Source organism: Stenella coeruleoalba, assembly GCF_951394435.1.
Source record: "Stenella coeruleoalba genome assembly, chromosome: 1".
NCBI classification, from domain to species: Eukaryota; Metazoa; Chordata; class Mammalia; order Artiodactyla; family Delphinidae; genus Stenella; species Stenella coeruleoalba.
This window is the reverse complement of record NC_137169.1, coordinates 125,291,516-125,304,562: the sequence shown is the minus strand read 5'-3', so window position 1 is coordinate 125,304,562 and position 13,047 is coordinate 125,291,516. Positions and strand designations below refer to the sequence as shown.

The 13,047-nt window shown below is 57.6% G+C and overlaps 1 protein-coding gene across 1 annotated transcript in view; it reads right to left on the bottom strand.

Moving 5' to 3' along the window:
* The window catches only part of CACNA1S (calcium voltage-gated channel subunit alpha1 S), a gene marked incomplete at its 5' end in the record, with an annotated part of 60,112 nt that overhangs the window by 25,987 nt on the left and 21,078 nt on the right, over positions 1–13,047 (bottom strand). Inside the window, 11 exons of the mRNA XM_079934664.1 lie at positions 185–314; positions 890–1,022; positions 3,763–3,832; positions 4,515–4,608; positions 5,089–5,203; positions 5,513–5,633; positions 6,532–6,739; positions 7,213–7,438; positions 9,447–9,607; positions 11,371–11,452; positions 11,882–12,027. Coding sequence (XP_079790790.1) covers positions 185–314; positions 890–1,022; positions 3,763–3,832; positions 4,515–4,608; positions 5,089–5,203; positions 5,513–5,633; positions 6,532–6,739; positions 7,213–7,438; positions 9,447–9,607; positions 11,371–11,452; positions 11,882–12,027 — 1,486 coding nt within the window. The remainder of the gene's footprint in view (positions 1–184; positions 315–889; positions 1,023–3,762; positions 3,833–4,514; positions 4,609–5,088; positions 5,204–5,512; positions 5,634–6,531; positions 6,740–7,212; positions 7,439–9,446; positions 9,608–11,370; positions 11,453–11,881; positions 12,028–13,047) is intronic.

Genomic DNA, 13,047 nt, shown 5'->3' with positions numbered 1-13,047 from the left:
CTAACATCCAGCAACAAGAGCCCGTGTAGGCCGAGCGCTGTGAGGCAGTCTTGGCCCTCCAGGGATTTAAACTCTAAGCCACTCTGATGCCTGTAGCCACACAGAGGAGACAGCTCTGGGCATCAGGGTGAGGTGTGCGGTGACGCAGGCTGGGTGGGGATGGTGCCGAGCTGGCTGCCGTCACCTGGTTCCTCACGGACTCAGTCCGGATGGGGTCCTCAGCGGCCAGTGCGGCGCTGCTCAGCAGGATGAAGAGCAGGATGAAGTTGGTGAACCAGGTGGCGTTGACGATGCGATGGCACAGGACGCGGATCCTGCGGGGGCGGGGTGGGGGCGGGAGGCTGTGACCCGCCTCCGTTGCTGGACCCCGCCCTCCCGGTCAGTGGAGAAGGACAGCCGGCAACCGGGTGGTCTCTAGCTGGCCTCGCAGGGCCCTGTCCCACCTTCTGTTCCTGCAGCCCCAGTCCCATCCCGCACAAGCCCTCCCCCAACACTCCACCTCATCCCACGGCATCCCCACTAAAACAACGGGGCAGGCCCATCTCCATCCCTGAGGCCGACAGCTGAAACTCCATGGGGACTACAGTCTGTATTTTAAAGGTGTAAAATTGTGAAGCCAGTGAGAACTAGAGCTTATCCCCTTGTCCTGCTCTTGGAAAGGAACCCAGAGATGTGATCGCTCTTAGGAGTAAGTAACTGATAAGGCTTAAAGCATTACTTCTCCCAGAGATTCCGGCACTTTCAACCGGGCACAAGGTCTTAAGCTAAAGGAATGACTTTCTCACGGTGTAATTGTAGGCCCAGGAGAAGGGGGCCTTCTCAGAGCAGGAAGCAGCCCTCTCTGAGAGCCCCACCAACCTCCCTGCCCCGCCACGGAGAGGCCACCCACTTATTGGTGGGGCTGAAGATGAAGAAGGCGCTGGCTTCTGGAATGGGCACCGCCTTCTCCTTCAGCTGCAGCTCGGCCAGCGGGCGCGGCCGTGGGCTTATTGGGATCTCGGGCTCGTCTTCCTCATCGTCTCCTGTGGGGGAGGGGAGAGAGAGGTCGGGGTGTCTGTCCACGTTTCACTGTTCCCCTGGCTCCTGTGCTCTGACCCCAACCGTGAACCCCCCGCAGCCAGCAAGCCACACGGGGCACGAGGGCACCAGCAGAGTCCAGCCAGGCACCTCCCTTCCTTGCGGCACACGGGGCTGAACTGTCCAGACAACGGTCAGGCTCAGAACCTCCCAGACGTCGGGCCGGGAGCAAAGGTCTGGGAACCTTGCCGTTGCACCTCCTGTCTCGGGGCTGGACGCACCACCTCGAATGCTCACCAACTGGGAGTGCCGGGGAGGGGCCCTGCTTGGCACGAGGCCAGAGTGCTGGGCCCGGCTCCGCCCCTGACTCTCAGGCCAGGTGGGCTTCTGTCCCTCCTGAGTGTGAGACCCTCAGCTCACGACATTGACAAGGGGCAGGAGGCCTGTTGAGATAAATGGACTCGGAGCTTCTCTCCTGGGGCCGGGTCCCAAAAACCGTCATTCAGGGAGGAGCCGCCAGCATGAAAAGAAACCAGGATTCTTTCCTTCCGGGGCAGGTGTGGGGTGGGAGGGGCTGGGAGGGGGCCCCTCGGGCTCATTTGCTGAGTCTCAGGGCCTTGTGAGAGGGAGCTGTCCCCCCAAGTCCTCAGCCGCAGACTGGGGGCACTGTGGGAAGTTGGGGAGCCCTTTCCTTTGTCCCCTCGCCCACAGCTGTCTCCTGCCAGCCCCTGGCAGGGTTCTCCCGCTCTCTCCACCACGGCGGCCCCTGCAGGGTCTCCTCCCGAGACCCCACTTCTTCCTGCCAAAGAGCATCCTCACGGGACATTTCCTGCCTCGCCTGGGACCAAGGGCCCCAGAGACACATTTTATGCTTAATCGCAGAGACTGTTAATTCTTAGAACTCGCGTATTTGCTTTCTTTTCCCGCCTTAATTCTGATTTTCTCCGCCCGCGCCCACTGTGTTGACTTCGTTGTGCATATCTTTCGTTGTCAGCCATTTCAGATTATTTTTGGAAAGAAGCAAGATAAACACATTCAGCCCCCTTGGTAAGAACGCTCCCCGCAGCCCACCCCGCGGCCCCTCCCCCACCCTCCCCCTTCTCCCCAGCCCCTGCCCCTCCCCCACCTCAGGTTTCCGGGCTCAGCCTCTCCCGCCTGCACAGCGGCCACTCCCATCTACTAGGAGATGGTTATTAGATGAAGCAGATGAAGTCGAATTATTCTAAAACCCAAATGTCCCTTCAGGCAGGTATCTGAAGAATTATCATTAGTCTTACCTATACCAGCTCCATCCTCCCTACATTTTACTTGGCAAAATCCTTGCATTTTTTCCTTTCTTTTTCTTTTTCTTGGATTTCTATAAGGCTTTTTTTCTCAGTTTTAATATTTTTTTTTATTAAAGTGTAGTTGATTTACAATGTTGTGTTAATTTCTGCTGTACAGCAAAGTGATTCAGTTATACACATATAGACATTCTTTCTTTTTTATATTCTTTCATTATGGTTTATCACAGGATATTGATGAATGGATAAAGAAGATGTGATACACACACACACACACACACACACACACACACACACAATGGAATATTACTCAGCCATAGAAAAGAACACAGTAATGCCATTTGCAGCAACATGGATACAACTAGAGATTATCATGCTAAGTGAAGTAAGTCAGAAAGAGAAAGACAAATACCATATGGTATCACTAATCTGTGGAATCTAAAATATGACACAAATGAACCTATCTATGAAACAGAAACAGACTCACAGACATAGAAAACAGACTGGCCGTTGCCAAGGGGGAGGGGGCTGGGGGAGGGATGGAGTGGGAACTTGAGGTTAGCAGATGTAAGCTTTTATATATAGAATGGATAAACAACAAGGTTCTACTGTATAGCACAGGGAACTGTAGTCCGTGTCCTACGATAACCCTTCATTCTATCTATTGATTGCCTGTCTGGTGCCAGACACTGCTATTTGGAGCACAAAGGGTCCCGCTGGAGCTTAGAGTCGCTGGCGCAAACATGCTAATCAGCTGATTCCACAAATAGGCATGAAATTGCACCAGTGACCCAGAGCTGGAAGGACCCAGGAGTGAGCTAAGAGACATCGCCAGCTCTTGGGCACCAGCCTCTCCCAGGTGGCCTTTTAACCTTCACCGGCTTGGGAGCTCCCCCCAAGTGTTCCCTCCTTGGCACCGACGACGAGGGCTTCTGCTGCAGCCACAGGCTGTTTGCACCTACGGGGCGTGTGTAGCGCATTCGTGGCTGTGCGCTATGCATCCCCCTCCCCTCCTGCACCACACGGGCGGCTACACCCCGCTCTGTGAGCTATTCTGTGTGGCTGGAACAGAAGCCGTGTGTGCCCATCTCCTGCACCACACGGGCGGCTACACCCCGCTCTGTGAGCTATTCTGTGTGGCTGGAGGGGCTGGAACAGAAGCCGTGTGTGCCCACGAGTCTCTGGGCTCCTTGAAGACCAGATCCTTAGCCCTGAAGCGCACAGCCAGTACTCAGTAAATACGGGCTGAATTAATTGAAAATAAAATGTGTGCATTTTCCCACTGTGTGTATCACAGGGGGAGGCAGGCTGGCAGACGGCTCACTTGCAATACGAGGTACACGAGGGATGTCTGAGTCCTGATCTCCTCGTGGATGGGTCCAGGTAGGGGACACACAGGAGAGATTTCGTCCCTGGGGAGAAGTCACCCCAGCACACCCGCCCCGGGTCCCAGGACTCTCACCTGGGAAGTCGGCTGACGGGTAGGGGTCCTTCACCTCATTGACATTGGATTCAAACTCATCGACTTTCAGCTGGAGGAAGGAACACGATGAAGGTGAAAACCCGAGCTGTGGTCCCCACCTAATGAACATTGACTGGAGGGCCGTGTAGGCGTCAGCTCACCTAAGCCTCCCTGTGGCTCGGGGCGGGGTGAGGCAGTGGGTGCTATTATGGTCGTCCCCGTCTTACAAAGGAGAAGCCAAGAGCAGAAAGGTCAGCCAGGCTGCCAGGCTACCAGGACCCCAGCCTGTCTGAGCCTGAGCCCCTCACCCCTGCTTAGTTCTCGAGAAGAGAGTGGACTGCCCCAGGCCACGACCCCTGCTCTGGGGGCCGGTTCCTGCCCCTCTGAGCTCTGCTTCCTCAGCTCCAGGAAGGCTGAGCAGGGCCAGGCTGACAGGCGGGGCAGGGTTAGAAACGGGGGGAGGCTGGTCTGGGCGGCTCTGAGGCGAGGGGGACACCCTGACTGGGGTGGAAAGCTGGGACTCAAAGGAAGTCTGGTTCCTGGATCGGGGCGTCTGTGTCCTCAGTACAAAGGATTCCGCGAGACAGAGCTGCCCTCACCTGGCTGGTGCCCTCACCTGGCTGTTACCCAGGCAGACAGCCCCTCTCCTGCCTCCCCCTGCCCCCCGGCACCCTAAGGCACCAGGCGAACAGGGGACTTTCAGAGACCCCTCCCCGTGCGGCCCCTGAGAGCGCCGCCCGTGACGGGCTCACCTTGGCCGTGGTGGGGATGCCCTCCCCCTTGGGTTTCTGCTCCAGCTTCTTGGCCACCATCGACTTCTCCTCCTCTGACTTGTCTGGGAGCCCCCTGGGTTGGAAAACCAAGAAAGCCCAAAGTGGAGGACCAACTGGAAGATTCTGGGGGACGCGCCCAGCCTGAGGACACTGCAGGCTGACCCCGCGCCCAGGGGCCGGGCGCATCGCGTCCTCCCTCTGCAACGAGGGAACAGGACAGGCGTCCGCCTGCGGCCGGGCAAACCCAGGGGCCGTTGGCCAGTCCCAGGGGAGGGTCCCAGGCCGCAGAGGGTGAAACGGCAAACTCACAGGTGCCTGAGGCTCAGCAGAGGGAAGGGACCCCCTCCAGGAAGTGTGGTGACAGGGCGGAGACCCAGCCTGCCTGGCTCTGCCCTCGGGGTCCCGCCTGCCGACTGGCCTGCAGTCCTGCCCCGGGGACACCTCAGAGACTCGGCCAGCGGCCGCAGTGGTTTGGCCTCTGCTCCCCAGGGAGCCCCGTGCCCGGAGCGGCCGGAGCCCTGCAGGTCCCTCCCTCTGGGCGCGCCCCGCTCACCTGGACATCTTCCTGCGCCTCCGCTCCTCGGCCTTGGCCTTCTGGGCCGACGTCAGGCTCTCCGCCTCCGCCAGGTTGTCCACCGCGATGGCCAGGAAGACGTTGAGCAGTATGTCTGAGGCGACCCGCTAAGGAGCTTGGGGGGCGGGGAGGGACGCCCGGGGGGCGGGACCTGCCTCCTCCCGTGCTCCAGTCTCCCCGGCTTTCTATGACTGATTCCTCCCGCCTGTCACCAGTCACCCTGTGTTTCTCTAACATCCTGCCGGAAGGAAGCGTCCTACAGCTACACCCACACTGCCACCAGCTGTGTCCCACCTCCCCACCCCCAGGAGCTCCCCAGCAGCAGGCCTGAGCACCGTGACCCCGCTTTACCCCCAAGCCTCCTCCCCAGGCCCTCTTCTGTGCCCTGCGTCTGGGCGGATACAGTTGCCGCAGACGAACAGGATGATGAAATAGATGCAGACGAGCACCCCGGGGTAGGTCGGGCCGCCGTAGGCCATGATCCCGTCGTACATCACGGAGTTCCAGTCCTCAGCTGTCAGCACCTGGCAGGGGAGGGAGGGTGGGGGACGCAGAGGGACTCGAGGGTCTTCTCTGGGGACTGCGCCGTCCAAAAGTCCCCTTCCAACCCTGCCCCCAGACCGGTCCTCTCTCTTCATCCCGGGTGAAGTCCCTGCCCTCCTGAACCTCTCCTGGGGGTCGAAGACCTCATCGTTGGCTCTTCGGGGCCAAGGACTTGATTGTGGCGTCAAGGCTTCCACGAGCTCTGTTCCTAAGGCCCAGGCTTAGCTGTGCTGCCCACACTGGACCCCCTGCCTTTCCAGCCCCCAGAAAGAGTGCGAAATGTCAGGTGCCTTGAAAGACAGGATGCCTGACCAGCCGGTGGGGTGAATGGAAGAACGAGGGTGACACCCTGTGTAGGGCCGGCCGGTTGTCACAACTGCCCTTCCCACTGGCAACACCGAGGTGGCGTCCCCTGAGTACTGGCCCCACAGAGAGGAGCGTGTGTCTGCTCTGCGCTCACGCAGCTCGTTCCGGAGGCCAGCCGTGGCTTTAGTGAGCGGTGGCTAAGCCATGTCCCCGCAGTGGGAAGTGGTTTGTGTTCCTCTGGGGCTTTTGCAGCCTTGGGGAGGGACAGCCCACCTTGTCTGACCTTGTGCTCAGAGATTCTAGTAGCACGTGGGAAAGAAAGCTCCCTGCCCACCCAACTCCTTCACTCATTAACCGCTGGCCTACTGTGGGCCGGGGCTCTGCTGGGCAAAGGGATGAAGACACACAGGACACACTGGACACAGCACCCAGCCTCCAGAGCGTGGAGGAGACAGACAGGTGATTGTGGCCTGGAGGGGATGCGGGGGCCCAGAGGGCGACGTCGGATCACGGAAGGCTTCCTGGAGGAGGTGATGCCCAATCTCCAGCGGCAGGCAGCGGGCTTTAGCCTACCTGGAAGACGGTGATGAGGGCCTGCGGGAAGTTGTCGAAGTTGCTGCGCCGCACCTCCGTGTCCTCAAAGTCGTACCTGCCCCCGAAGAGCTGCATGCCCAGGAGGGCGAAGATGACGACGAACAGGGACAGCAGCAGCAGCAGGGACGCGATGCAGTGGATGGAGTTCAGCAGCGAGGCCACCAGGTTGCTCAGGGACGTCCAGTACCTGGAGGAGACGGGCAGCCCCCACCCCCGGCGTCCCTGCAGTCGGCGCGGCTTGGGGGAGGCTGGGGGCTGGTGGGATGCGGGGGGGGTCGGGCAGGGCTGCCTGGATCCGGGCCGAACACCCAGCTTCCCTCCGCCAGAGCACAGGTCTTGGTCTGTCATTTCATGTTAGTAGGACGGCCGTTTAGCTGCTGGCGCCACCACTGGACTCTGAACCCCACGGGGGTGAGGACCACCCCTTCCTGTGCAGCCCCGGCCCAGACGGCTGTCCCACCACTGCCCCCTTCTCTGCTCCCCTTCCATCTTCCTTTCCCCCTCCCGCTCCCAGACGCTTCTTTTCCCCTTTCTTCCACCTTTTCCACACCACAGACAATGGTGAGAGGTAGGAAGACAGGAGAGGCCGAGGTGGAAGGGGGAAGGTGCTTTCTGCTGCAGAGGTGCAGGATGGGGCAGTGCGCGCAGGCGGGCGCTCACTTGGTGATCTTGAAAATCCTGAGGAGGCGGATGCAGCGCAGCACGGAGATGCCGAGGGGTGTCATGGCCCCTGACTCCACCAGCAGGATCTCCAGAAGGCCGCTGCACACCACAAAGCAGTCGAAGCGGTTGAAGATGGACATGAAGTACTGGCGCAGGCCCAGCCCGTACATCTTCATCAGCATCTCCACGGTGAACAGGGCCAGCAGCACCCGGTTGGCGATGTCTGCAGGGTGGGTCACGCAGCTCGGTGTCACTCTCCTCCCTGCCCTGCCTGCCTTGGCCAAGCCCTCCACCTTGGACACCCTCCCTGCATTTTCAGGGCATCTTCCTTTCCCTGCCCTCCGGATCCAGGAAAACCTGGTGAATTTTCACCATTGAAGGAACGCAGTCCAGATTTCTAGGAAACTAAACGACACTGTGTTCAGCAGGTCCACCCTCCTCACTCCACTGATCAACCCGTGAGCATTTTAACCCCATTTCCCTGATCTCCCAGAAGCACTGACACTGTTGCGGGATCTCAGTTCCCTGACCAGGGATCGAACCCGTGCCCCCTGCAGTTGGAAGTGCAGAGTCCTAACCGCTGGACCGCCAGGGAAGTCCCTTCTTGCTTTTTCAGATGTTCCCTTTCCTTGGCTTCCAGGACGCCACATCCTTCTGCACTTCTCCTGCTTCTCCTGCTTTTCCTGCTTCTCCTGCACCCTCTCTGCAGACGCACCCCTACCTCAGCCCTGAGTGCTGGACTTGAGCTGTGCGCGTGAGTACACACCGTCCTCTGGGGATCTGGTGATGTCTTCTAAGACCACAGCTTCGATTGCCATGCCTGCCAATGACTCCGGATTTACACTCTTCAACCCAGACCTCTCCACTGAGTCCCAGACCTACTTTCCATCTGTCTCCTCGACATCTCACTGGGATGTCTCAGAGGCACCTCAAACTCAACATGCTCAAGTCTAAGCTGATAGGTACTGCCCATCCTCCCCCATCCCCCCCAAAATACCTGGTCACTGACTGTCTTCCCCATCTCAGCAAGGGGCACTACCAGCCATCTATCTGCATGGGCCAGGAACCTCAAATTCATCTCTGACTCCTCTCGGCGGGCACTGTTCGCATCTTGTCCACGTTTGGTCATTGACAGTGCATTGACAATGCCTGGCACATTCAGGGGGCTCTCAGGAAGACTGGTTGCAAGGAATAAATGGATGGACGGATGGACGGATGCAGGAATGGTTGCATGGATGGATGGATAGATGAATGGGTGGATGGGTAGATGGATGGATGGATGGACGGATAGATGGATGGACGGATAGATGTATGCCTGGATGGGTAGATGGATGGATGGATGGACGGATAGATGGATGGATGGATGGATGGATAGATGTATGCCTGGATGGGTAGATGGATGGATGGATAGACGGATGGACGGATAGATGGATGGATGCATGCCTGCATGGGTGGATGGATAGATGGATGGACGGATAGATGGATGGATGTGTGCACGCATGAATGCATCTGATCTGTAGCATTGTCTCCTATCTCCTTTCCACAGAAGAAGACAATCTTCTATTTTCCTTCTTTTATCTCTTTCATTATTTTATTTTAGGCCACACTGCATGGCTTGCGGGATCCTAGTTCCTCGACCAGGGACTGAACCCAGGCTACAGCAGTGAAAGCGCTGAGTCCTAACCACTGGACCTCCAGGGAATTCCCTCTTGCATCATTTTAAACATAGTGTCTTCCTACCATCCAACCTCCCCTCCTCTGTAATCCGCCTCTTGTTACCTTGTATTGACCTCCACTGTTGCCCTCCCTATACTGACCTGACATCACTTATCACTATCTGTCTTTTCCTCTGGCTCAGGAAGCTCCTTGGCGGCAAGAGAGGTACATTCCTCCTCCGTGTGCCCTGCATTCTTTCCTGGGCCTGACCCAGAGTACGTGTGTAATACACAGTGGGTGAAAGATTGCTGTTTCTGGAGTAGAACCTGAACTTGGATGCGTGAAGCACTCAATTACTGGTCATCTGTACGTCCAGTGTCTGTGATAATTTGCCCAGACATCTGGCGAGCACCTGGAGTGTCCCCAACTTGTTGCTGTTACGGCCCCTGGTAATGCCACGAGGAAAAGAGTACCACTGCCTAGAAGTTCTAGAAAACAATGTCGACATCTAACGACTTCTTCTGCAAAACCTGAGGGGCCATTGGCCAGCACTGGCCGCCAGCCGCGTGTCTCACCTTGCAGGTGGGTCAACCAGAGAGGCTGGTGGTGGTGTTCCGAGGCGATCGACAGGGTGTTGAGGGCGACGATCAGGATGACCAGCCAGTAGAAGACCCTGGACTTCACCGCGTCGTGGCATTTCCAGCGGAAGACGCGGTTCCACCGCCTCCATTGTCGGCTGAGAAGGCGGGGGGCGGGGCCGAGGCTGAGCTCCTCCAGCTCCTCCCCAAGGCCGCCACACTTAAGTCTCACCACCCACTCCCTCCTCCAGCCACATGAGAGGGCCAAGGACCTGAACTGCAGAGACAGATCGCAAATCTTGCCTCTTACAGCAAATGTCTTCACCTTTCAAAGGAGGATAGTGATGATGCCGACCTCAGACGGAATGAGAGACGAGGTCCGGCGCAGAGCAGGGCTCCGTGCGTTTCCAACTTCATCAAAGCAACCCTGGCATGCCCCGTTTTGCCCGTCATAAAGGCAATTCTTTAACAAATTGGTCATATCTGGTGTCGGGGAGGGCGCGCAGAAAGGCACCTCCACGGTCAGATCGACCTCTGTGCCGCAATTACCAAGGTTAGAACCTGTGCTCCCTTTGACCCGGCAAGCCTGTTTCTAGGCATCTGCGCGGCAGAAATGTTCACCCTTATGCACAACGGTTCCCTGGGGCACTGTGTGTATTGCCCCAAACTGGACAGCTTTCGTAAACAGACTACAACATATGCGCACTGTGGAACATTTTACACTCAAAGATACAACAAAAGACGGTGTGTGAGCTATATCACACCTTGCAGAGATGTGGAGGGACCCGAAATGCACGTCACTAAGTAAGAAAAGCTGATCTGAGAAGACCACACGCTGTGTGAGTCCAATTAAAGACATCCTGAGAAAGGCAACACTATGGAGACAGGAAGATCGGTGCTTGGTTGCCAGGGGTGGGAGGTGGGGTGTGAACAGGCAGAAACAGAGGATTTTTAGGGCAGCGAAAATACTCTATGTGATACTATAACGGTGGGTACGCGTAATTATACGTTTGCCCAAACCCACAGAACGTCCAACACCAAGAGTGCGCCCCAATGTACACTATGCACTTGGATGACGCAGGTTCATCAGTTGTAACAAACGGACCATCTGCTGGGGATGTCGATGGTGGGGGGCGCTGGGCGTGGCTGGGGGAGGGGCAGGCGGGAAATCCCAGCACCGTCGGCTCCATTTTGCTGTGAATCTGAAACTGCTCCGAAAAAAGAAAGTCTTAGAAAAAAAAAAGAAGGGTTGTGTCTGTATAAAGTTGCCCTCAATAGAAAATTCTAAATTTAAAATGTCAGTTGCCAGTGTATGTGGGGATCGTATTCATTTAGCCAACGAGCCCTCCCGCGTGCTGGGCACTGTGTTTGGTTCTGAGGTGACAGTGGTTAATATGAGAAACCTCATCGTGTAAAAAGTGAAAACAAAACCGAAAAAAGCTGGGGCGTGTGTGTGCGTGCGCGTGTAAGAGAAATGAAAGCGTGCAAGAGGCTTCAGAGAGATACAAATCTAACTGTTACCATGGTTACCTCTTTGAAGGGCAGAGAAGGCCATCTTTTCTTTGATGTATTTCTCTATTGTTGGATCTTTCAAAATCACTGTCACGTATGAATTTGGAAAAGGAAGCAGCCAAACAGAACACACGGTCCTCTCCAGCTTCCTGCCTCCAACCCCCCCGCCCGCGACACTCATGGTGGTCACAGGCTAACTCCCCATCTGGAGCAGAGGTTTCCGGGACTAATTATCCCACCGGCTCCCAGTTTCTTCCTTACGTGGTGAGTAAATAGGTCATCTGCCCAGTGCTCTCCAACTGCGCTAAGGGAAAGAGACCCAAAAGCCACCTAGGGAGGTGACCGGGGTCTAACTACATGTCTCAGGGAGCTGCGGGCTGGGAGGACCCGCAGCTGGGCAGATACTCACATAAACTGGATGACTTTGTTCAAGCCTGCGATTTCGTACAGGCTCTCTGTGTCAGAGCCGCCTTCATCCAAAGCCAGCTTCCCTGGGGACAGACAGGTCCAGTTGGCCAGGCTTCCGGGCCCCTCTGGGCTGGACACACCTGGAAAGGGCCCGCTGACCGGGGACACCTGTGACAGCGACCCTGGGTGGGCCTGGACCCCTCCCTCTGTGATTTCCTGAGCCCTAGAGAGCCTGCATCGGAGGGGAGGGCGGGTCCCCAAGGGGCGGTGCAGCACTTTGGGACCTTGTGCTCCGGGAGGGCCCAGGGCACACCAGGCCGCCTCCACCGCAAGGTGTCAGGCTAGGCCTCTAGGGGCCGGGTTTTCTTATCTGCAAAGTGGTGATGCTGTTCCTGCCCGATGGGCCCCCTGGGGCTGCAGCGGGGGGGGGGGCGGGTGTGGAGGTGCCCCTGTGGGAGCTGACTGCGAGGGCAGCTCTGGGGGGGCTGCCGACCTCGGCCCGTGGCTCCAACCTTCTCTCAAGTCGTCCACATCCATGACCTCGCCCTGCGTGATCCAGCTCAAATAGCCCCGGAGGTCCTCATCCAGCTGCTGCTTCTCCCGCAGCTTCTGGAAGGTTCCCCTGGACTTGGCCTTCTCCCGCTCCTTGGTGAATTCCCTGCAGTGGGGCGGGGGAGGGGGAGGAAGAACGCAGCTTCCTGGGGCGAGGGAGCCCGTTCTGCGGCTGGACGTGCCCCCCCGGCCCAGTGTTGCTTGGGGTCCGAGGCCCTTTTGGGAGGCTGAGGGGCGGCCCTCTCCCCCTCACCAGCCCCGCCCTCCAGGGCGCCCCCGACCCCGTTCCTTCTTTTCCTCCCATCTCATTTCTCCCGCCTTGTCTTGGGTGACCTTGGACATAGGGGTTAATGACATGACCGTGCATTGCCCTAACAGAATTGCCATGAACCCTCCGATTTTCCGTACTGCCCCGACCCTTTAGGCTGCCTGAGTAATTTAGCTCTGCTTACAGACTTAAGGCCCTGGGGGACATGCTCCTGGGCCTGGAAGAAACCAGACAGCAGCAATGGAAGGAAAGGACCCGAGGGTCAGCGAGGGCTCAGAGCGGCAGGGGGAGCCCTGGGCCCCCACGCAGGGTCCGCCCTCCCTGGGCTCCGAGGGGCGGGCTGGGGGCAGCAGGGTCGGCCCGCACCGCCCGCACCCTCAGCGCTGCCCAGGGCAGGGTCCAGGAGGGGCTCTTGGCCATTTTGAGCCCCGGCCCCTTTGGGGGTTCCGCGAACCTATGGGTTGCTCCTCTGAACAGCGTTGTAAAATGCTCCAAATGAAACCACAGCTTGACAAAGGAACCGAGGAGTTAAAACATAGTTGTTGAGCTATAACGTGGTGATAAAGTAACATATATGCTTCTTTATTGAATCATTAAGTAGCAAGGTCAGGCGCAGTCTGATAACTGTCATAATTTTGAAGTAGTGATATTTGCAACACCTGTGATATGACAAGGGATTCCTGGTGGGACAAGTCATGGGCAGAGCTGGTACCACGTCATGGAAGGAAGCGCTGCATTTCAGTTGGACTCAAAGAAATAAAGGCAAGTTCTTCCTACCCTAGTCCACGGACCCCCTGAATTCTATGTCCAGAGTGCCTGGAGGGAAGCTCTTGCGGTGGGCACAACGGGGCCGATGGC